General features: G+C 37.0%; 1 protein-coding gene across 1 annotated transcript; it reads left to right on the forward strand.

Annotated features, from left to right (window-relative positions):
* LOC140160049 (uncharacterized) lies at positions 1-23,886 on the forward strand. Its single transcript, XM_072183319.1, has 8 exons — positions 1-112; positions 10,110-10,231; positions 11,130-11,235; positions 13,194-13,356; positions 16,026-16,139; positions 20,806-20,916; positions 22,933-23,103; positions 23,783-23,886. Exons 1-8 carry the CDS (start codon positions 23-25, stop codon positions 23,884-23,886), a joined length of 981 nt encoding a protein of 326 aa, XP_072039420.1. The 5' UTR covers positions 1-22.
* The last annotated feature ends 843 nt before the right edge of the window (positions 23,887-24,729 follow it).

Consider the following 24,729-nt stretch of genomic DNA (forward strand, 5'->3'; position numbering starts at 1 on the left):
CCGTCCGGTTTAAATTATTTAAATGCAATTTAATACCAGTAACACGATGGATAAATTTCAATTAAGACACTTGGCTGTAATTTTGACTTTCATATGCATCTGTCATTTGCCAGTAAGTATGAACTTGGTCATGGATGATATTAATAATTTGCAAAGCGACGCGACGTGCAGAATTCGGCATACATGTAACATGTGTAACATGTATAGATAGTCTTGCCTAGTTCCCTATACATGCTATAGCCGTGTACTCAACGCGTAGTCCCTAGCGTCCTAGTGAGTAGATTTTCTTGCAATATTTGGCCTATTTACCTTCAAATTTGATCCTTACATGTATTTTGATTCCAGAACAATATCCATATCATTATCATATGATATCCAGCGTAGTAAAAAATAAATTTTTGGCGTTTCTGATCGTCACGATGAAGCATTTTTCAGGACAAAAATGGTTGCTCAGTTCTTCGTCTCATTTGTTTTTGTCGTAGGCAGGTGGTAGGTTAAATAAATAAATAGGTTAGTCTTGGCCCAGACTGTATGTGTCTATAGCCTATATTCTGCCTATAGTATAGGAACGACGAGCGTTAGGACTGACGCAAATTGTCTGTGCAAAGACTATCGTTGATGCTGACCAATGACGTATTTTCATAATTTTAATTCATGTAACATAATCAACCAGTCGGCAGTCCTCCAACTGCTTACGCACGGTCATCGGGTTGTGCTTGTTCCGCCATGTTTATTGTTTCGAGATCGGGGCCTTGAGATTTAGGCTATTTTCACGCGTGTCCTTGGAACCAAAACAACAGCGGGAATCGTGTGTTAAATCGACATAGATAGGTATGCTCATAAAATTTTGAAGCTCAATATTTTTAGCTGAAAGTTCTTTCATTTGAAAGAGAATCAAATTACCTAAACAATAAGGGGTCAATCATGTTTCTAGTGCATATACTTTTGAAGTTACAGACAAAATAGTGTCACCAAATTGCCCAAAATTTTGTGTGTGAGATTGTGACAGCAGGCACATGTACAATGTACACTACTGTATGTGACCCCAGATGACCTCCTATTCTTTACTGTAAGAAAGCTGTTTGATTTACACACAAATTGCTTTTGCGCTTTAACGAGTGTCCACTTGGTGGAATATAGATTACACTATGTGATAGCTTATGAATCCATTATTATGCTAGTACCAACATAAGTCAACATCACTTAGGTTTTGGTTGTCAAAATTAATTTTTAGTAATTTTTTCCATTGAGCCCCACAGTAAAGCCATTTTTGGACAGTACAGGCACATTCCACTTCCCTATGGACGAATAGCGCCACCTACAGTGTGTGATGTGAGCCTGGCTAACATAGAAAAGATTTAGGTGGGGTCTAGCGAAAGTTAAGATCAAACCTTTGTGCGCACGCCCAGTGAAATTTGTCATTTTTCATTTGTGATCATTTTTGGTGGACGCGGGGAGAGAGGCGGCTTCTTAAATCATCTTTATTCGCCGAAATTCCAAATGATATTGCGTTTCAAGAATTTGGTAAGAATCCTAGTTAAGTTTCTGATTCTTATATGAGTACAGTTTTACATGCATCATCCAAATTTCAAAGAAATTTGTTAAAATGCCAGAGCGGCGCAAAGTCTTAAGCGTGTAAATCACATTCACACACAAAATGGGAAAAACGAGTCTCAGTGGACGAACGGCGTCCATGAGACTCAGCGAGTCTAGTCTTGCCAGCAAGACTTCAGTCTTTATCATAAACATAATGACATCTACGGAGAGTATGGTTACAGCATGGACGTATTAGTACATCCATGGTTACAGTTACTGGAACTAGTATCACAGACAGTGTCGATCATGTCAGAAATTAATATTTTGTTCTGGGACTTATGCACATATCAGATGCAGCCCGGCCCCTGGGGGCCCGGGGATGGCCCGGCACTCCGGGACTTGACATCATGTGATTTTACTTGGGATTTTACTCAAAATGTGTCCCGGGGGGAGCCGGGTGTTGGCCGGGACTGGTATAAGAGTTGACGTCGGCCAAAACCCCGAGAAACTGGGCTGGGACTTTACCCGGGCGAGGGCCGGGATTATGTCATAATGGGCCATGAACTGTGGGGACAGGGTTCAATTTAGAGGGGTTTTACATGCACAAATGCATGTAACTTTGGCTCTGTGCATGTAGAATTTTGCCTGTGCATGCAAAATTTTGTGTTATTCAGCCCAATTTGAGGAAAAAAACCAGAGTTGTGCATGTAAATTTTATTTTCTAAATCGAACCCTGCATGAACATGGCCGTGGTTTGCTAGTAGGCCTGGCATTTTCGGGTAATTTTGTACCCGGGTACCCGCCATAATTTTTTTTTTTTTTTTTTTTTTTTTTTCGGTTTTGTAGTGTCTCTGGACCTAGACCTAAATGCCAGGATCATTCATGGTTGACCTAAAAAAAAAAAAAAAAAAAAAAAAATTTTCAAGATATTTTGTTATTTTTTATATGAAAATTGATAATTTGTATTCATGTCATAGTCTATTAATGATTTCAAAATGTATTGAATTTGAATGCATTTTGAAATCATTAATAGACTATGACAATTTTCATATTAAAAATAACAAAATATCTTGAAATTTTTTTTTTTTTTTTTTTTTTTTCAAGCAACACCAACACATTTTTCAATTTTAGTTTTTTTTGCACAAGTGGTCTTCTTATGGGAAAAAAAAAAAAAAAATTTTTTTTTTTTTTTTTTTTTGAATTTCAGTACCGGGAGGTATTCCTACCCGGGTAATGTAATCTCGGGCGGGTACCCGTTTACCCGACCGAAAATGCCAGCCTTATTTGCTAGTAAGGATGCCCTTCATTTATGGGTCGGGGAATCCTATCACTTGGCCGTTCTTGAGTCGTGGATGTATATTAATAATCAACTGAGTCGCCACAATAATGTAACTTTTCATATATATTAAAATCCATTCCATAAACAAAATCTTGGCTGTAGTTTCAAAATTTTGCAGTAGGAGTAGGGCATGTATATGCTATTTAGCGGGGCTTTAAAGTTAGCATGTTTAACCAGACCACACTGGCTTCTTGACATGTACATATATATGCAAATGAGAGCCTGCTATACGCTTATTTATGCCAAATGAAGTTGGTTTCTATTTTTTTACGCTATTTTTTAAAAAGTTTTAACCACCTACCGAGAGTAAAGTTTTAAGATATTTTAAGTTTTAGGCCTACACTCAAAAACAAAACTGACCGTGATAATAAAATAAGCCATGATACTTTTGTGACATGTATCTGCGATTGACTGCTACATAGTACATGGCCATAATACTTAATGGAAGACTATACTATAGGTAGTGTACATGTTCTTTATAAATTCTCGAGCTGTATTTTTCTTCTTTAAAAAAATAATTATAAGTGTATAATATAAAAATTGAATTCAATGTCTTGTGTTAATATACGGATTATTGATCACAAATCGTTGAAAGGATGGTTTAAATAATATCCAAAATGGCAATACCTGTCATGGCAATTTTGAGCCCGCTGCGCATGACAAGATTGCCGCGATTGTAAGATCCAGGCCTATATCCGATGCTCAGGGCCGGGAACTTGGGCCAAGGAATACCCGGGGTTTGCAGCGGCTTGCATCGGATGTTCGCCCCGGGAGGGCCGGGGAGTGGCTGAGAGTTTTGCGCGGATGGGTCCGGGACTGGCCGGGTGTTTACCCGTGACTCGAACTTTTAAACCCAAAATCCACGGCCCACGACCCGGCCATCCCCGGGTCCCCAGGGGCCGGGGTTGCATTTGATAAGTGCATTATTCGGGCTATAGAAAAAATATTAAATTTGTGTACATCGTGGAACATTCAACTACGCTTGTTACTCCGCGACTAATCATGCTAACTACATGCGCGTACAACGCTACTCTACGCGTCCATTATTAGCGAGGCTATCTGCGTACAACTGCTAGTGCTTACTACGCACAGCCACGCAAAGAGTATGTTCCACGATGTACACAAATTTGATAATTTTTCTATAGTCGACACCCTGTATTATAAATATTTTTCCCTGCATAGCAACTTATTAAATACTCCGTAGGTGAGCGATGGGCGATTGATATTTCACCGAACGCAAGAAAAGGAGTCCAATCTGATTGCATGATTGGCTAGGAATCGATCTATTCTACAAGATAGAATATTTTCTCAATTTGGATTTTATCCTTTCTAGGTATGACTACTCTCACCATAAAATTTGCGTCACTTCCCGATCATGCCGATGTCATAATATGTGCGCCACGTTTTTTAGGCTCCGCAATTGCCGATTACATAGACAAGAGCAACTGGTAACAAGCGAACCTGTGCAGTATTGGGCTGCTATTCAATTGCGTGGTGCATGGGTGACATGTTTTTTCAATGTAAAATGTAGATACGGTGATCCACCCAAAAGAAAAAAAATGACTGTATAGATCCAGGCTGTACTAGAATCGATCGCTAGATCAGTGCTGAAGTACAAACTCAAAATGTAGAGACATGTATTCAATCCTATAATAAATCAATATTCTATTATTGACGGCTGATGCAGATAAAGAAACTTCTAGATAGTTGCATAGTCCCAATAGTTCTCAATCCGGGGGGGGGCACTCAACTTAAATTTTGGTAGGGGTGTGCGGCGCGGAGCGCCGAACTTTGGGAACTAAGAACTGATTTTCGGGCAAAATAGAGGCTTGAAGAACTGAAATTTGGGCCAAATTATAGGCTGTTGAGCTAAGAATTTCTAAATTTTTTCCAAATTTGAGCTTAAAGAGCTACAATTGTCAGAGTTTGAGGCTCAAAGAACTGGAGCAGATTCAAATGTGGGGCTTACGGAACTGCCGGAGAGCCTGAAAAAGGGACCCTTGACCGCCGCACATACCCGTACCACCTTAACATGTGAGTGCCCCCCCCCCGGCTCTCAATATAGTGCATTGTATTATAGATTTAAAATGATTTAAAATGTCACATTTTTTTAATGTACGATTTAAAAATCATAATGTATAAAATGAAGTAAATTTACTAAACTATATGCGTGTAAAGACAACAGCAATCGCCGCTGATTGTATTGAATTTTCAGTTCAGTGTATTGAAAACAAAACCTGGGTTTTACCTCACAACAAATCAAATTTTCTTTAACCATAATTGCAACATCATATGGGGTACTGAGCATGCGCAAATTGTAAAAACGTGTAGGCCTACATATAGAATAGAAACTCTGTGGTATATCATATCGTGTAAATGGTATGCTTAGCCTGAGTCGCTTGGCCTATCTCGAACAAAATCGCCATGCGTAGCTTTTGAAAAACAAGAGGATTTGCCGTACTATCACAGCAATTTTTGACACAAAGATATAGGGATGATGAAGCTGTGTGTATACTGCATGAAAGTATGTACAAATATTGACTGCCATGGATGAACAATGTACGCCACGGGGCATAGTCTTGGTTTTGAGATCACCTGGCCTATAATTTTAACCATGCCCTGAATATGAAGCAGTCAATATTTGTTTTATATACTAAATCTTAAGATTCATGTCATAATCATATGTTTGGTTAAAAGAGAAAATAATAGTTTCAATGCGATTTCCGCGTAATTATAGCGTGCGAAAAACAATAAGGTGTGCGTAATATCTTTTTACGCTGGGAACAAAGCACACACAGAACTATGCCCGGGGAATAGTTAATTTTGTTTGTGGGCATAGTCAAAATTATGCCCGTGCTTTTAACCAATCAGAGGGCGGGAATCTTTAGATCAGGTATATAATAAGCTTTAATACAAGAAACTTTTAGCTCTTGTTAAATCTAGGTGCTGTGACCAACTGAGAGTGGCTCCTTTAAAAGCAAATGGTATCATGCATTCATGCGTTCCTATGCCGAAAGCCAACTTCCTCAATAGACAGTTCAGCTGTGTTCGTCAGTGACCCTACCAGATATGGGAAACGGCCCTCAACCATCAGCCTCATCTGCTTCACAACATCAAACCTCATACATGTAAGGCCACCAGCCCAGATGGGATACCGCAGCAGAGGTTGCACCTGCAGTTACACCCTTGTTCCATCCAGGCATCCCTTGCATGCTTGGTCAAGGGGTCCTGGGCAAGGGGTAGTTCCCTCTCAGTGGAAGAAAGCCTCAATTGTGCCATGCATCTTCAAGAAAGGAAGCCACTCAACTGCTTCAAACTACTTGCTCAAGAAGTCTAGCCAAGAATTTGCTCACCAATAGCTTCACATTCTAGGCTAGAGTCCATTGCATTCAAAATCTAGTCCGATTCGCTGAAGCATGACACTGTGTAAAGCAATGAAAGTTCAGAAGTAAACATAGCCGATCACGACAGGCGATTGCATCAAAAATGTTGCTAAAATTACACTTTAACAGCAAAATTTTAGACTGTCCAAAATAGGCAAATCTTGCTCAAAAGATACATTTGTCACGAAATAACTTTCATCCAAATTTCAACATTTAATAATAGAATAAATAAGCTCCGGTCCAAACAATTGTGGTGTGCCCTGAGTAATTTAATTTGATTATTATCTTTCTTTACAAAATTACATTCCTCTCTCAAATTGAGCAAAACAAATTGAATATGGATATTTGGACCCCCCCCCCCCTTGAGATTGTAAAGTGAAAATGACATCATGGGATTCCCCTCAGGAAGTGATGTCATGGGATTCCCCTCAGGAGGTGATGTAATGTGAAAGGTTAATGTGTATAATTAATCTTGGGAAATCCCAACACTCCATGGAGTTGGGCCCTTCTTCCACAAATATAGGGTATTTTGTTCATCCATGAAATCTGCTTTTCACTACAATGTATGCTAACATATTACATGAGTTCTACTTGTGCAATTAATGGTGATTACCTAATTTCTGTAGCTATTTATAACACAGAACTGGCACTTGCAGTATATTAGTGGAAAAAGGGCCCAACTCCAGCTCGTATTAAGACCTGTACCGTTGCCATGGAAACATCATATATTATTTCGAATGTATGTACTATTATTATAAGTTCTCGAGCAACAAACTACAGACCAATTTCACTCACATTGCCTCAGCAAGCTTCTGGAGCACATCGTCCACTTGCCATCTGTCTGACTATAACATCCTTACCGACGCCCAGCTTGGTTTCAGAAAACGTAGGAGTCTACCTGTCCTTGACGCGAAGCTGATCTTCAACATGCATGTTGACACCATGGTAAGAAAGCCAATTCCACCAGAGCCTTCCTTAGCAGAAACATCTGCCACTGTGGACACAAGATCAAAGAGACCAGTTACAAAACCTTCATCTGCCCAATAGTTGAGTATGCTGCTACAATATCAGAAAGATTGAGTGAGTAGGTATAGAGAAGTTGTGCAAGGTTTGTCACCTGTGATTATGATCGCTCCAGCAGTATGGCAGCCATGGATGGTTCAAGATCTCCAATGGCCCCCTTGGCTACCAGGCATCTCTAAAGCAGGCTGGAGATGATGTATCGCATTTGGTTTGACCTCATCGACATCAAGTGGTCCCAGTACATGACTTAGCTAGCTTCAAACACCAGGCAGAGGCCATGGTTCCCGCTTTCAATATATGCGGTGTAGTTCGACAGCTGACTCAAACTCATACTTTTCACGCAATACATGACTGGAACAGCCTGCCAACCAACCCAGCTGCATCATGTTCTCTTAATGCCTTCAAGACTGCGTTGAGGACCTGCTGGCAGTAATCATCTTGCTTCCAGTTTTTACTTACACCTGTTTATTTTGCACACAATTTGTTTTGTTTATGTCATGCTTGCAGGCAGCATGACCACCCTCGCAGACTGCGGGGTGGTCATGCCTGGTGCAAGCATGACATAAACAAAACAAATTGTGTCGCAGTGCGTTTGATACTCATCTGAGGACTGCACTACCAAGGAAGGAGAAGAAGAAGATATCCATCAAAAAGTCATCAATCTAGGACCAGACCACTGATAACCGATGATAGATATGAGGATAGAGCTTGGAGCTTGATTGAAAAGTCTATCCTCAAGCCAGGCCACTAATACGTAAGTTCCAGTAACTGTACTTCTGACTACCGGTACCTCATGATCTAGTAGTTACTTATCATTATTTATGACGATGATGTTATTGGATACTGTAAATATCAGTCATGTCAGTATGGGCATGCAGGGAAGGCATGCAGGCCTACTAATAATCGACAATGGATATGAGGCCTGGGATATGAGGATGGAACAAGTTGGCGCTATCTCAAAAACGCATCAGAATCAGTGAAGCATGACATCCATGCACCATGTAAAGCAATGGAAATTCGGAAGTACGCAATGCCGATCACGACAGGTATAGCCCAGAAAAAGTGACGCGTCAGCGAATTGTTAGCAGTTTTAGCATGGTTTATCTTTTAAAAATTAACAAACTTTGCTCTGAAGATACAGATAATAAATTTCGGTACCGGTAACAGTAAACTTCACAAAGAATTGTTTTAGTATGTTCGTGCGATTGAAAATTGGTGACGATTGAGTGACTGAAGCAGTTATAGTTCCACACTCTATCTTCATCCACACAGTAACTATTGTGTCCTCTTGGGTAGTGATAGATTCTGATTCTCAATCAACTTGGAGCTATATATCTTAAAATCAGAATCGGTGAAGCATGACACCATGCATTCTCTTGGTCAGGCTGATGTCACAGAGGGGAAATAGCCTTGTAAAACCAGTGTGCGCATGTGCAGTTCCCTTTCTCGAGCTAGTTGCTATCGCGCTTGTGCAAAGGGGACGAAGGAACAATGTTCCCGGATGTCCGACCGAGTGAATGCATGTAAAGCAAGAGGTCTGCAACTTTTTTTTAATAATTTGTCTTCATATTTATTTGATATTAGTCAGGGTTCAGAGAGTTTTTGCATAAGTGGAAAAACCGCGGTTTTAACCGCGGTTTTTCCACTTGGCAAAAAACAGTTTTTGCCAGTTTTGCCGGCAAAATGGCAAAAACTAAAAAAGTGATTTATAGTTCAGTTTTTTCATTTCAAAACAAATTATTCAGTTACAAAAATAAGTTCCCAAGTGTAACAAGGCCAGATTTTGTAATTATAAGTAATATATTAAGAAATTAAAGGCATGCATTTTCATTGCTCGCTCAAGTGATAACCAAAATGTGGCATGCACAAAATTAAAAACTTTTTCATTTCGAGGACTTGATGAGACAAAAAATATGTTGAATGATTCATTAAAAGTTGTGTGTTATTGTTTATGAGCTTTCTGTGCCACTTTTTAATATTTGAGTGACTATATGTGAGTTTTTGCCAGTTTTTGCCATTTTGCGGTTTAAACCGGCAAAACTGGCAAAAACAGGTTTTTGCCAGGTTTTTGCCACTTTGCCGGCAAAAACAGGTTTTTGCCGGCAAAAACCGAACCCTGATATTAGTTTAACACATCTTCTTACTTCTTTACCTATCCTAGCCTAGTATAAAAGAAAACCCTGGTAGTGGTAGAAAATTTCTTGAAAAGTATGAAACATGTGCTTGTGATCCACAGCCTCGTCTCCCCAACTGACGATTTTTAAAACTTGAAAGTTAATGTTTGTTTTTGTGTGCATGAACATTCTTGCCGATTTGGGTTTGTCCAATTTGTATTTTTGAGCTGTTGATAGCCGCCACCTGTCATGCATTACCGGTAGGCAAAGCGCAACTAGCGCAGGCGCAGCTCACGCAGCTGTGTGCATACCATTCTGTATCAATCCACCATGATGTTATAAGTAATGGCATAAACAAAGTATCCAACCTGTCGTGAATTTTCAAGTTATAGTAACAAGTCCTCAATTGTAATGCAGAATTGCAAATTATTGTGCGCCAATCATACTATTTTTCACTGAGCCAAAATCATAACCTAAGGCCTCTGAGTAAACACTGCTCACTGTATTGTAATTTGTTTTGTTTTGAGGTGTTTTCTATTATAGGCAAATAACACTTGCCGCTTTGCCTTATTTTCATGGGTGTTTTTCGACTTCATTCCATTAGTTTGATTTAAAATCAAATTTTGATTTTTCAAATCCGGGGACAACCTGCAACAGAAGCAGATTATGGTAGGTTACTAAAAATTTTCCTGTTCTTTGTGTTTTTTGTTCCAGATGAAATGTTATGCACAGAAATGTGTTGTGCTATCTGATGAGCAAGCTCTTGCAGCCCTAAAAGATGGCACAATTCATAACTATTGCCCCCCGGGTAAAGTCAAACTGAGGGGGAGTACAAGGTGAGAGATGTTTGTTTTGTGAAAAAACATGATTTGAATAATATTTCTAAATGTAACTAGATCTGATCCAATCGGGCTAAAGTCGGCAATAATGAAACTGAGATACGCAAAAAGTGAGGAGAAAAAAACAATAAAAACATAAGAAAATGGACATAAGAATCATAATTTCGCAACCAAGTATTCAAGAGACCTGATTCAACATCAGTAATTGTAGGTACCGGTAGGGTACTGAGCAAGTTAGTTGTGGTAGTAACTAAGTTTTCAAAATTCTTGACTTTGGCCTGAGTGGATCAGGTCGGGATCCATTCCACTAAACTTACTTACGAACGGTACCCTTCCTACGTGTAAGTAATAGGGATTTACTACAGGGACCCTTTGTAAAGTTATGTCTAGTATTAGGTATTTGTAACTTTATGAATGGTTACTTGAGTTATGAGGGGTTAAAAGTTTAGTGAAATGGACCCCTGGTCACAAATTATAAATCGTAAGTTCCAGGTGCAAAAAATATTCTGAATATTGATCCACTGTCAATCTTATTTTTCTTGTTTAGAATTTTGTACTGTTTTAGTGGAAATTTTCTTGGATCATTTAATTTCACACTCAACACAGCTACCATGTGCGATGTTCTGTTATGCATCAAATTTAAGAACGATAAGTAGTTTAAAATTGGCGAAGTGCAAAAATTTCATGGGGGAAAATTACCACTTTCACTGTACTATTATCTTCATGTAGATTCAAGTAACAATGATTCATTACTTCTACATGTAGCTACCAAATTCTACTCAGCTCAGTAAACTCTTTGTTTTACATGTTGGTTATGAAAACATGGTGATATCAGCAATTTCGCAGTGTTCAAATTCTGTGAGCTATTAAGATTCTGTGTTTTTATACTTTACAGACTGCAATGTGTTGTTGTTGATGGTGATGGAGAGACAATGCCATTTTACACCAACTGCTCATTTCCACTAAGGTGCAAGTCATGCTATAGAATCAATAATATGCAGGTAATAATTGTCACATTTTGTTGCATATTTGTTCATAGTACAGTGTTGCATAAAATCCATATTTTTGGGCCATTTTTTACAATAAATTATAAAAAATAAGTGCCACCCAAAGTGACTTAGTTAAAAGTACCCTGGGTGGTTTATGGAACATATAGAAGGCTTAGAGCCAGAATAACATGTTACTCATTTCGGCAACAAACGGACAGTTAATTCTGCCCTCCATAATAAATGCAAGTGACTTAAGGTAGTATGAACGGCTACGGTGTCATGCTCAGATTTGCTTGAAAATGATACAGAATGTGGAGATGGGTGAGAAAAACTCACCTGCCAAGTTCTTCAAATCAGCTTAATTTTTGAAAACAAATAATTTGTTTAAATGTGATTTTCTCTCCTTTATACCCACTGCATAAATCTGGTTTTTAATTTATTTTATTGCAAAAATGCTACTTAATAAAGGACAGCAATTTTTTCCAAGATATTGGCTTTAACAAAGGAGATATAAAATGGTAATGTTAGTACTTTTTTCAATTTTCTTGACTCTTTCTAGAAACACTAAATTACCTAAATTCTAGAATTTTTTTTGAGCTAACTATAGGTCCAATTTCAACAAACAAGGTGTCATATGAAAGGTAATCAAATTTAGAAAATTCTCTCGCCAGCTTTTTTTAATTAAGTGTTTCTATTTTAAGTTATAGGTGTTTCTAAATATCCCTAAAATCAAAAATTTTAAAATTAATTTTCTAAAAAATTAAACACTTTAAACAAAAAAAGCTGGCGAGAGAATTTAGATATTATGCTTATACACCATCCCTGAAAGTTTGGAAACCATAGCACACTCCATGTTGGCACAAAAAATTATAATGTGGAAAAATTTAGGTAATTTTCACAAAATAAAGAAATACATAAGAAATGGTAAAATTGTTAAGAAACTCTAAAAATAGGTGGAGTGAAGACTTATCTTTAGTTTGTTCCAAGTTTTAAAATAATACACAATTCCAATTTGCTGTTGTGGCTATTTTGCTGCAAGCTTGATTAGCCGTTCATACTACCTTAAGGGTATGAGAAAGGTTTTTTTTTAACACAAGTCTCCACATACATGAATGACAGCCAGTGAAAAAAATTCACTGACCATCCAGGATTTGAACCTGGAACCTTCGTATCACCGGACTGATGCTCTACCAACTGAGCTAATAAGTCAGATGGAGAAGAGCAGTGATGTTATTATCTATAGGCCTTAAGTCTATAGGCCTGACTTAAGGGTATATGCTGAATATGCATCATGGTCACTAGGCGACCATGCATATACCGTATTCATTCCAATAAGCGCCCAGGGCGCTTAACAAAGTCATTTTGTGTGGGTGCTTATTTGTTACCTGGTTTACCTAATTTTTTCGTAAGGGGCGTTTATTAGAGACAAGTACAAATTGACGTAGATTATAAAAGGGTCCTGAGACATTCTAGTAGTTTTTCTGATGCAGAAAATGTATTGCAAGTTTACACAGGACTTGTAGTCCTCCAGCTATTTTACTGTATCAACGTCTATCTGTCACTTCAACATTAATGGTACCCTTTTGCAAATTGAAAATACCCTGGGTGGGCGCTTATTGGGGCATGGGCGCTTATTGGAAATGGAATGAATACGGTACCCCAAAGTCACTTGCATTTATTATGGAGGGCAGAATTAACTGTCCATTTGTTGCCGAAATGAGTAACATGTAAATTTGTACATAGACTATTCTGGCTCAAAGCCCTCGAAATATGGTACAAACATCATCCACAGTTGGGGTCAGTCCACGCTCATGATCAGCAGTGAAGGCCAATAAAACTGAAATGTGCATCCATGGTATATTAAGGCAAATAAAACTGTAAGGTACTTTTTTATCTGCATTTGCTGGTGCCTTATACATTCATAACTGTAAAAGTGCTAGATTTTAGTATTCATTACTATTATGTTCCAGGTGGACCAAGTTTGCACTCCCACACAACAGCAAACTTGTAAATGCATCGACTCTTCTATGATTATGACAGAAGATAGATGTTCTTTTCCAATTGCAACAACAACACCTCATGTGATCCTGCCAACATCACAAGGGAATATAACAACAACGCAGGAGAATCTAGGTTGGTATGCATAACCCCCTGAGCACTACCTGCCGATCTAACATTGCCTCTAATTGTCAATTACATGGTATCTTCATTTTAATCACCAATCATCAGAATGGAGCTTTGCAAAAATTTCACCCCAATTTTTTGTGTGGTGAAATTATTCTAACAATGTTGCTGATTGGTCAAATTGATAATGAAAACTTCTTTTTGACCAATAGGCAGGTAGATCTTGTGGAGATAAGCTGTGAATAGCTGAAATGAAATTTATTATGAAAATAATAAATTTAAAGAGCAAAAAATCCAGGACTCCTCAGGGATTGAACCCTAGTCATTCAATGACCAGTTGATGTCAGTTTGCCCAAGCTTCATAAAGTCATTTGCATTGTCTTACGCCCTGCCAACTGGTGTGCAAACCTATGCCCAAATGTGATATGAACTCCACAAATTTTTCTAACAGCTTTTCTGATTGGCTACATGTATTTCTAAGAGTGTATGAATTAGAGAATAAATGATAGGATTTTGTCTTTTGCCTATCAATATCGTGTCATAATGGATGGGCTGGCCAATATTTTGAGTAGTGGATGCCGCGCAGCCGTATCAACTACGATAAAATATTGGCCAGCCCATCCATTATGACACGATATTGATAGGCAAAAAACAAAATCCTATCTTTTATTCTCATTCTTATTCAGTTTTAATGTAATTTTAAAAAAAAAAAATGCCTTTTTTCAGAAAAAAAATAAAGTTACTTTTGTGAGGACATCCCTGTTGTTTTAAATGAACAAAACCATCACGAACATCTAAGCCACCGAATCGGGTTTTAGTTCTCGCACGTGTATTACGCGAACGCATTATCGCGCGATCATTGAGGAGCACCCTGACTAATATCACTATCAACTATTGTGAGATATTATACACCAGAAAACCAATCAAATTACGTGAATTCTTTACAAGACGCACCCATTGAATAAGAATATAGGATCAGCCACTCATTTGAAGTTAGTTGCTGATTTTGTGAATATCACAAGAACAGACATACAGGCGATAGTAGACTTAAAGCAAGCCTTAGTATTGGTGTGATTCTTAAGTTTTGTAGCACCTTTTTCATGCGTAAATAACCGAGAAATCCAACAAATAACTATGAGGAATAAGAATGTTTGAGTGATGGGCCTCCATTTAATGTAGAATTATTATTTCATATTTACTTATTACAGATCTTGATGAATGTCTGTCAAGTCCATGTCATAATGGTGGAGAATGTGTGGATGGAGCTGGTTCTTACACTTGCAATTGTAAGCCAGGATGGACAGGAACAAATTGCAATATCGGTATGTAGATCTTTTTACAAAACTGATGAACTGCTAATAGAGCTAGAGATAATTCTCCCATAATTTAAAACATGTAGATCATGTGGCATATTTGCTTCAGCATGCAGGATACAACATTGTATTAAATCCAGTGCTTCTCTGTCTTCATTTTAAAAGTCAAAACTCAAATGGAAACTGGACTTTGACGTTGGACTATTTATTTTGGTTGTATGATGTGTATACAATTAATATACATGATCATGTACAAATATATATTTTACTATTTTTGTGTACATATTTTTGTGTAATTATTACGTTCTGCATGCAAAGGCAATGGACCAGATATCTAAAACCCAATGGGCACTATCGTCCGAATTATCGGCCTCTAATAACTACTTCAATTGGTTACAGAGAGGACTATATATCATGTATTTATCCAATAGAGATATGTTAGGAATAGTCAGTAGAGCTGACAAGATGTGAAGCTTCAAATTGCCAAGAGATCTAAAAGCTCTATTTTGATTGGTTACTGAGATGATTACATCATGGAATTAACCAATCGGGGGCTATGTAAGAAAGGAAGTAGTGCCCATGGGGTTAACTTTTGTCAAGGGAGGTACTGCAAATCCAAATAATCTCACCTCACTTATCATATTGCAATACCAGTTTCCAACAGTTTTTAAATTGCAAAATTGCACCCTCATCATAGGCAGACCATTATTGTTAGCATGAATTTGGAGTGTTTAAGGCAAAGCAAAGCTTAAAATTATATTGATTAGTCTGACAAAGTCTTCTCCAAGAAGTTATGAAATAATCTGGTTTTCCACCAAAAACTGAATTTCTTTACTGGTAAATCAGAATATAACCCATGGCTCTAACTTATCCTCTTTAGGCCATGTGGCCCATAAGGCTGCAAGTCTCCTCCTTCAGCTGTCCCTGTCCCTAGCTATTGGCTTGCCTTCATTTTGTGACCACCCCAGATTCTTCCATTCTTTTTCCACTGTCCTAAGAGTAATATTGGGTTTGGCATGCAAAAAATGTCTTTGTCAAATGATGTTTTTTTTTTAGGCAATGGCCTATTCCCACATTATATATTCATCCCATGTGTTCTTGAAAACAAATCTGTAGCTTTGTGAGGAGATGTTAGAATTCAATCAATAGTTGGTCAAAAATTGGCAAGGTATATTCATGCAATATTAATGATCTTATTTCAAATGTTTCAACAGTTTGGCCACTGTAACATATTTTAAAAGAAGGAAACTGGAAAAGTGATCCCGTCAGGTCAGGAAATCGGATGCAGGACCTCAGTGCAAAACGGTTGAAACCTTTGGAATTTGTTACTTCCTGTCATTTAAGCCAATGCTTATCTTTTTCCAGATATTAATGAGTGCCTAAGTGACCCTTGTAAACATGATGGTCAGTGTGTAGATGAAGTCAATGGATTTATGTGTCGGTGTGCTCCAGGATGGGAAGGACTGTTATGTCTTGATCGTAAGTTTTTTATAAATGATTTCAATTTTGTTAGCCCAAAACATGGGTGAGAAATGAAAGCTGAGCAGTGAAACTTTCACTGACTATGAAGTAGCATATTCAGATATTTTAATGGTTTTTGGCCCCCACATATATGTGGGGCTTACGTTATCATCCAGATGGTTGTTTGTTTCCTTGCCTGTTTGTTTGTTTGTTTCTTTCTTTATTTGTGTCTTTGTTTGTTTGTTTGTCCGGGGCGGATGCAAATTCATTAATCCACTCTCCAGCTTAAACGCAATCACCGATCAACTTCATTATTATGTCTTCAGAATCTTGCATCCTATACCTTTGTACATAACCTTGCTGTCTGATAAATTTGTGTATCGGTCACCTGGAGCTACAGGGTTTTTTCATATCTGTAGCCTCTTCATAAGAGTGCATAGTTCATATACTTCATGTGTAAAAGTCTCTTTTGGTGTGATTTTTTCTTGTAAACGTGACAAGCCATGACCCAAAATCGCATTTTTGACCAAAAAATACATTTCTGACCAAAAAACACATTTCTGACCAAAAAACACATTTTTGACCAAAAATCACATTTTTGACCAAAAATCACATTTTTGACCAAACATCACATTTTTTGACCAAAAATCACATTTTTGACCAAACATCACATTTTCGACCAAAAATCACATTTTTGACAAAAAATCACCTTAATTGACTAAAAATCACTTTTTTGACAAAAAATACATTTTTGACCTTTTTGACCAAAAATCACATTTTTGACAAAAATCACATTTTGACCAAAAATCACATTTTGACCAAAAATACATTTTTGACCAAAATAACATTTTGACCAAAAAGATTCTGAAGACATAATAATGATAAAATTGACGGATAATTTAGCATACCTGAATTTATCAGTCTCGCTAGAGTTTTCAAATATCACGCTCGACTTCGCCTCGCATGATATTTGAAAACTCTAGCTCATTCGATAAATTCAGGTATCACACTCAATCCGTCCAATTTTATAGCAAACTTGCTACGGTGATAGTCTATGGTGGCCTGATGTGCTGAATACTTTAGTGTCATTTTATTTGCATATATATGAATATTAATGAGCTCATTTGCATATTTTGCCTTAATTTCCATTAATCCACTCTCCAGCTTAAACGCAATCACCGATCAACTTCAAACTTGGTATTTTGACATATGGTGGCCTCATGTGGTGTATAGTTTTGTGGGGGCCACCTTAATTACGAACCGCGTAATTCTAGTTTAATTATTGCTTTGTGAATGAGATATTCTTGCTATTCACAATACGATGCGCCACCAGTAGTTGCTGTTTCCAGCCCGATTTTTGACCTCCAGGTCAACATCGCCATTTTAGCCACCATTGGAATTCTCACAAATACATTTGATAATAATAATAATAATGTTAAAAGCAGCTCCACAAAATGATAACATGTGATATAGAAAATGGATAGATAATTTTAAACTGCTGTTTTAGTGTGCATTCACGTGGTAGGTTTCCTTTGCACAAGAAACCTATGTTTTGCTCAGTTGAACTAATTCAGCTAGTGATGTCAACACTCAACAATTAAAATTATCATAGTGCAAAAGAATTAAGTATTAGCTTCATAATAAAGCAAAGAAATATACCACATTCTTTTTCCATGTATATATTATTCCTATTTATACATGGAACCATCCAAAGATTTTCTGGCAATCATTGTGTCATTTTCTGTTATTAGAGAGTTATCAACACATGTTATACTTCAAACCATTTTAAAATGTAAAAACAGGGAAAACCTGTTGCAACTGACCAGCGGGGAACCAAAGGATGGATCCAAAAGGATACAACAGTGTCACACTAGCAATGTCAAAATGATTGTATACAGATTTTCATTGTTAAATCCTTGGTGCAAAATGTTCCATAAAATTATGTAAAGGGGCAGGGCTCGAAAAAATGTTAATTTCCCGGGAAGCAAGCTAAATTTCCCATAATTTATAGCATGTTTTATATACAAAATAGACACAATTTCCCTCCAAATACCAGAATTTCCCTCCAAACACCAACATTTCCTGTGAATGAGCTTCCCAAATTCCCCACTTTTTCGAGCCATGTAAAGGGGACACCAAATTTCACTGGTACCCTAATTTAAAGAATCACCCATATACCATGAAAATACGGTTTATTTAGCTTGTCTAAATATACTGCGCCAATACAGTATCCTTACACTTGGAAAAATAATCACAATTTCCAAACTGAACAATATTGGGGTAAATTTGTATTTTTAATAGATGCACTATCTAATCCTGCACATTATGACACCACATTGAATCCAATGTGACTTCAAGAAGCAAAGTTACAAGCATTTGATTACACGAAGGTCCAGTTTTAAAAGTGACAAACGGGCCTATTCAAAACTTCACAGACTATAGTGGGAATTCCAATTGAATGAACGCAGCTTTCAATAGCGTGACGAATTTTTGCGTACACTGCGTGATGTACTTCAGTGGTTCAGTGGTTCACTAATTATTTAAGCAACAGAAAACAATATGTACATTACAACTCTTGTGAATCAGAACTTAAAGATATTATTTGTGGTGTACCTCAAGTTTCTATACTGGGTCCCTTATTATTCATTCTCTATGTAAACGATATTACCAACACATCAGATGTATTAGACTTTATATTATTCGCAGATGACACTACTATTCTGTACTCACATAAAGATATTGAAAGTTATATCAATTAATTAATAATGAATTGAAAGAAATTAGTAATTGGTTCAAGTCGAACAAACTATCGGTAAATGCAAGTAAAACAAATTACATGGTTTTGGGTACACCACATATGACATCAAAAATAAACTCAACTGTGTGTGATGTATCTCCTGAGATCATTTTAGATGAGTCAGTTCTGGAGCGGGTTACTAATACAAAATTCCTGGGTGTGATTATTGATGAATGTTTGACGTGGAAATACCATATAAACTGTATAGCAAAAACCATCTCGCGAAATATTGGAGTTATGAACAAACTTAAATTTTATGTACCTGATCGTATCCTGTATTCTCTATATTGTACTCTTGTTTTACCTTATTTAAATTACGGAATATTGATTTGGGGTGATACATGTAAAACATACTTGGATAAAATTATGAAATTACAGAAATGGGCTGTGAGGACAATAGCAAATAGTCATTATAGAAGCCACACTGCTCCCTTATTTGCCAAATACAATATTTTAACTCTTGCAGACACCTACAAACTTGAATTGGGGGTATTCATGTACAATACAGTAATAATGAATTACCGGGCGTATTTGATGGCTTCTTTACACTCGTTCCAATATTCATAATTACCAAACGAGAAACGCAGATAAATTCAACTTAATGAAGAACAACAAAACATTTACTGACCATGCCATTCGTACTGCTGGTCCAATATTATGGAATTCATTGCCAAATCCAATCAAAACGGCAAATTCATTGAAACATTTCCGTAAGATATATAAACGTGACTTGATCTCAAAATATGATTAATTCTTGAGCATTGTGTTTCTCGTTTGTTTGTTATGCTTTGTTTTGTTTTTACTTCTTTTGATGGTAACATTTCTTTGTTAAGGGGGGTGACTTCCTCTGGCCTTACTGGCCTTCTGGTCATCCCCTCCATAATTCGTTTGTTTGATATTGCCTTTGTTTTTTAAAATATATACTTGTGTGATTTCATGTGAATTATGGGAAAATAAAATATCTTGTAAATCTTGTAAATCTTGTAAATCTAAATCTTGATGTACGCCAGCGTGTGCGACTGTGCGTGAGTAACGCGGAAGTGAATCCTATTCCAACCATGCCAACGCACTTGTGATTGGATAGCATTGTATCCAAGGTCGTGCGTTCGCGTTGTAGTTTGAAATACGCAATATACGATCGCGGTTGGATCGAGTGCAGCTGTTAAAAGCTGCGTTCATTCAATTGGAATTCTTACTATAGACATCTGGTTTGAGAGTGGTGAATGGCTAATTTATGCGTTTAGCTTTAATTTAAAACAAAAGAAAACTGAAACAAAAGAACTGACAAATAAAATGAAAGTTATGAAAAGTACAGAGAAGTAAAACCTGAAATAAAAACTGCTTTAATAACGCTTCATTGAAGAAACTGTGTTGTCTCTTTGTTGCACTTGTTGGAATCTTTTTGCGCCTTGTATAGGCCAGTTTGTCACTTTTAAAACTGGACCTTCGTCTATTCAATTGCCTGCAACTTTACTTCTTGAGGTCACATTGGATTCAATGTGGTGTCATAATGTGCAGGATTAGATAGTGCATCTATTAAAAAAAACAAATTTACCCCAATATTGTTCACTTTGGAAATTGTGATTATTTTTCCAAGTGTAAGGATACTTTATTGGCGCAGTATAGAACCGATATACCTCATATCAGCAGAAAATGGTCGAGCATGTTGTTATAAATGCCAAATCAGGCTCTTCAATTCATCCAATGAGCGTTCTCCTTTTATTGGTGCACTCTGTGACATTGTTTTGCCGGGTTCATTTGAATTGTCACTTTTTTGCCTGCAATTGTTCAGAGTGGATCAAGATGAATGTTTAATTTGTAATTGGCCAAATTACTGTTATCATACCCCTAATTGTTCTTATAAATTTCTTCTCTCTTCAACATCAGATATTGGTTGCAGTTCTAGTCCGTGTGGTCATAATGGTACATGCATTCCTGTAGGGGATTCCTACATCTGCAACTGCTCCACAGGCGTCTTCGGTGTTCATTGCGATCAAAGTATGTGAAGTGTTTAGATTGGTGAAAGAGAAATGCATGATATTAATTCTGTTTTGTTCAGTTATCTGGCATAACAATAGAAAACTGGATTTACCAGGGTTTGCATCTGAAATTAACTTTTCATAATTATGTAGACTTTATGTAATACCACCTTGCAGATTTAGGCAGTTTTAGAACAAGTATAAGTATACTAATAATAAGATATGCAATATTTGTGACAAATACAAGACAATGGTACAACAATCTGACAACTAGAATAAAGTACATAATTCTCATGCAAGTGAGACTGTTGAATTCAGAAGCCATGCAAAATTAAGTTTATTAATATCACAGTAACAGCTCTTGCAAATAAGATAGGTATGATACAATAACTTGTGAGGGCACTATTTTCTTGGTCTTAAGGTGGCTTTATCGGCTACGGTGTCATGCTCAGAACTCCTTGAAAATTATATAGGATGTGTGTATTGATGAGAAAACCTTACTTGCCAAGTTTTAAATTAAAACAAAAAAGGGTTTTTGATTTATGCAACTTTTTGCCATCTCAAAATCCCATTGAATTACTACAGGGAAAGGCTTTTGGCACTTTGCCAATTTCTCAAAATAGCCACATTTTTGAAAACAAAGATTTTATTAGAATTGATTTTTCTCTCCTTTATAGCAGTTGTATATTAAAGTTTTAAGTTTCATTTTGCTGCCAATATATCACAGAATAATACAGACCGAGTTTATTTTCTAACTTGGTGTTACTTAAGTATATATTTAAAAGGAATGTTGGTACTTTTTTATTATTTTTTTATTTTTTCTAGAAACACTAAATTACCTAAATTCCAGGATTTTTTTAGCCAACAGGGAAGGGTGCTATGGTTACCAAACTTTCAGGGATGGTAAAAAAGATAAATATCTAAATTCTCTCTTCAGTTTTTTCCAATTAAGTGTTTCTATTTTAAGCTACAGTGTTTCTAACATTCCCTAAAATCAAAAATGGAAAAAAATTTTTTTTTCAAAAAGTAAAAAACACTTTATCCAAAAAAAATGATGAGAGAATTTAGATATTAAGCTTATATACCATCCCTGAAAGTTTGGTAACCATAGCCCCTTCCTAAGTGGGCAAAAAAAAATCAAAAACTGTCAAAATTTAGGGAATTTTCAAAAAATAAAGAAAAACATAAGAATTGTTACAATTCTTATAAGACTCTTAAAATAGGTGGGGAAAATACTTTTCTTTGTTATGTTAAAGATTTAAATGAATAGACCTGATTGATTTGACACAGGAGCTATTTTTCTGCAAGGGTGTTGTATCCGAGGCAGCTACCTTAATCATAATAGCTCCACAGATCATCAATGGGTGTATTGCATTGACAGTTTATGACCAGATCATATATTAACCATAACTGCATAAACCCTACAAGTACCATCAGTGATATTGCTGGTTATTTGAGTGCTAACAGTTGAAAGTGGTGCTTCATGTATATAGGGGGCCCTGGGCCAGGCTTTTTTGGATGCCCCAAACTCACTGTGAGGAAGGCATGTTTTGGTTTACAAATAATGGGCTTACTTTAAGATCGACAGTTGTGGCAGAACTAAGCATTACAAATTGAGGTAGATGAGCATATTTTGTTCCGATTTTATTAGGACATTTCCGCGCGAAAAATTGTCAATTTCAGACATTTATATCCCAAAATGAGGACAATTTTACCATATATTGGTTCAAACATGGTGTTTTGGGGCTAAAAAAAGAACATGCACAGGGCAATTATGGGGGCCCAGGCCCATCTGGCCCAATAGTAAATCCGGACCTATGTCATGATGGTGTGGGTCTTTCTCGTTGATGACTTGGAAGGAGAGAAGATAAGTTAAAAGCTTTTCTGTGACTTCAGCCCCTCCCCCACCTTGGACCAATGGGTTTACAGATATTGTGTTCAAAACTTTTTGTTTGGGATTCTCTGTCAAATTTGTTCAAAAAAATCTGTCATTATGGTTGGTTTTACTTTTTTTTTTTACTTTTATATTTTCCAGAAGCCACTGAAATGACAACTGTATATTGCTATGTTACATATGCTGTCATTGGTGTAGCTGGTTTCCTCATAGCCATAGTTATTGTGTTGACATGTATAGTATGCTACTGCAAGAAAGGAAACAATAAGGCCGGGAATTCAGACAGGAAACCACAATATCAATATAATAATGGTAAGTGGAATTGTATTAGTTCCCATAACTGTGTGCATCACAGAAAGTGCTCTAGAAAACCACATTATGTGATTCTTTAGCTGTTATGCAGTCCTTACAGGCTGAACTTTCATAAAAGAATGTTTGCAAATAAAGAGCCTGTTTTCAACCATGTTAAATCCACAAACACATGTTTATAATTTACCTGTGTGATGCACCATTACAAAGCAAACAGTGGATGGATGCACAGTATCAATACTGTGTGAGGCCTTTGTTTCCCATATGAGAACAATAGTCTGCATATTGTTAAGCAGTATTGTACTGGTAAATAATGGCTTGTTGATGGTACAACTCATTACTGCTAATGTCAAACTTGTCAAAGTAATTGTGACTGTATCACACAAGTAAATGAGAATGTGGTTGTGGACTTAGCATGGTTTGGAAACAAGCTCTTCAAATATAGATAAATATAGAGTCATAATAGATTCAACTTAGCTGGGTTATTTCTTGGATAATAAAAACTAACTATTACTGATTTATAATATTTAACTCACTTTGTTTTATTGTGTATATAAAATGTGCTTTTTAGGTGAAAATGTTTCAATTGTACATATGACCTCTTACTATTGTCAGGAATGAAACATGCTAACAATACCTCTTTCTGTTGGGGTTGTGCGTTTACTTTTTACATTTATCACAGGAAATGGACTAGTATTATATAAACCTATTGTCAGACCAGCAGTTACAGCTTCAGCCATTCCAAACCACCTGGACATCCAACCGGTAAGTGCATCAGAGCTATGAGATCACATGAAAGAAAGAGACGATGTCATGTATAATTATATGAACCTGTTGTCAGACCAGCAGTTACAGCTTCAGCCATTCCAAACCACCTGGACATCCAACCGTAAGTGCATCAGAGCTATGAGATCACATGAAAGAAAGAGACGATGTCATGTATAATTATATGAACCTGTTGTCAGACCAGCAGTTACAGCTTCAGCCATTCCAAACCACCTGGACATCCAACCGGTAAGTGCATCAGAGCTATGAGATCACATGAAAGAAAGAGACGATGTCATGTATAATTATATGAACCTGTTGTCAGACCAGCAGTTACAGCTTCAGCCATTCCAAACCACCTGGACATCCAACCGGTAAGTGCATCAGAGCTATGAGATCACATGAAAGAAAGAGACGATGTCATGTATAATTATATGAACCTGTTGTCAGACCAGCAGTTACAGCTTCAGCCATTCCAAACCACCTGGACATCCAACCGGTAAGTGCATCAGAGCTATGAGATCACATGAAAGAAAGAGACGATGTCATGTATAATTATATGAACCTGTTGTCAGACCAGCAGTTACAGCTTCAGCCATTCCAAACCACCTGGACATCCAACCGGTAAGTGCATCAGAGCTATGAGATCACATGAAAGAAAGAGACGATGTCATGTATAATTATATGAACCTGTTGTCAGACCAGCAGTTACAGCTTCAGCCATTCCAAACCACCTGGACATCCAACCGGTAAGTGCATCAGAGCTATGAGATCACATGAAAGAAAGAGACGATGTCATGTATAATTATATGAACCTATTGTCAGACCAGCAGTTACAGCTTCAGCCATTCCAAACCACCTGGA

The sequence above is a fragment of the Amphiura filiformis genome, chromosome 9 (assembly GCF_039555335.1).
Source record: "Amphiura filiformis chromosome 9, Afil_fr2py, whole genome shotgun sequence".
In the NCBI taxonomy this organism is placed as follows: domain Eukaryota; kingdom Metazoa; phylum Echinodermata; class Ophiuroidea; order Amphilepidida; family Amphiuridae; genus Amphiura; species Amphiura filiformis.

Excerpts from the sequence above, each read along its gene's own strand:
- LOC140160049 (XM_072183319.1), top strand. The coding sequence starts at position 23 with ATGCAATTTAATACCAGTAACACGATGGATAAATTTCAATTAAGACAC. Across the intron at positions 10,232-11,129 it reads AAACTGAGGGGGAGTACAAG|ACTGCAATGTGTTGTTGTTG; the intron begins GTGAGAGATGTT and ends TATACTTTACAG. Across the intron at positions 13,357-16,025 it reads AACAACGCAGGAGAATCTAG|ATATTAATGAGTGCCTAAGT; the intron begins GTTGGTATGCAT and ends ATCTTTTTCCAG.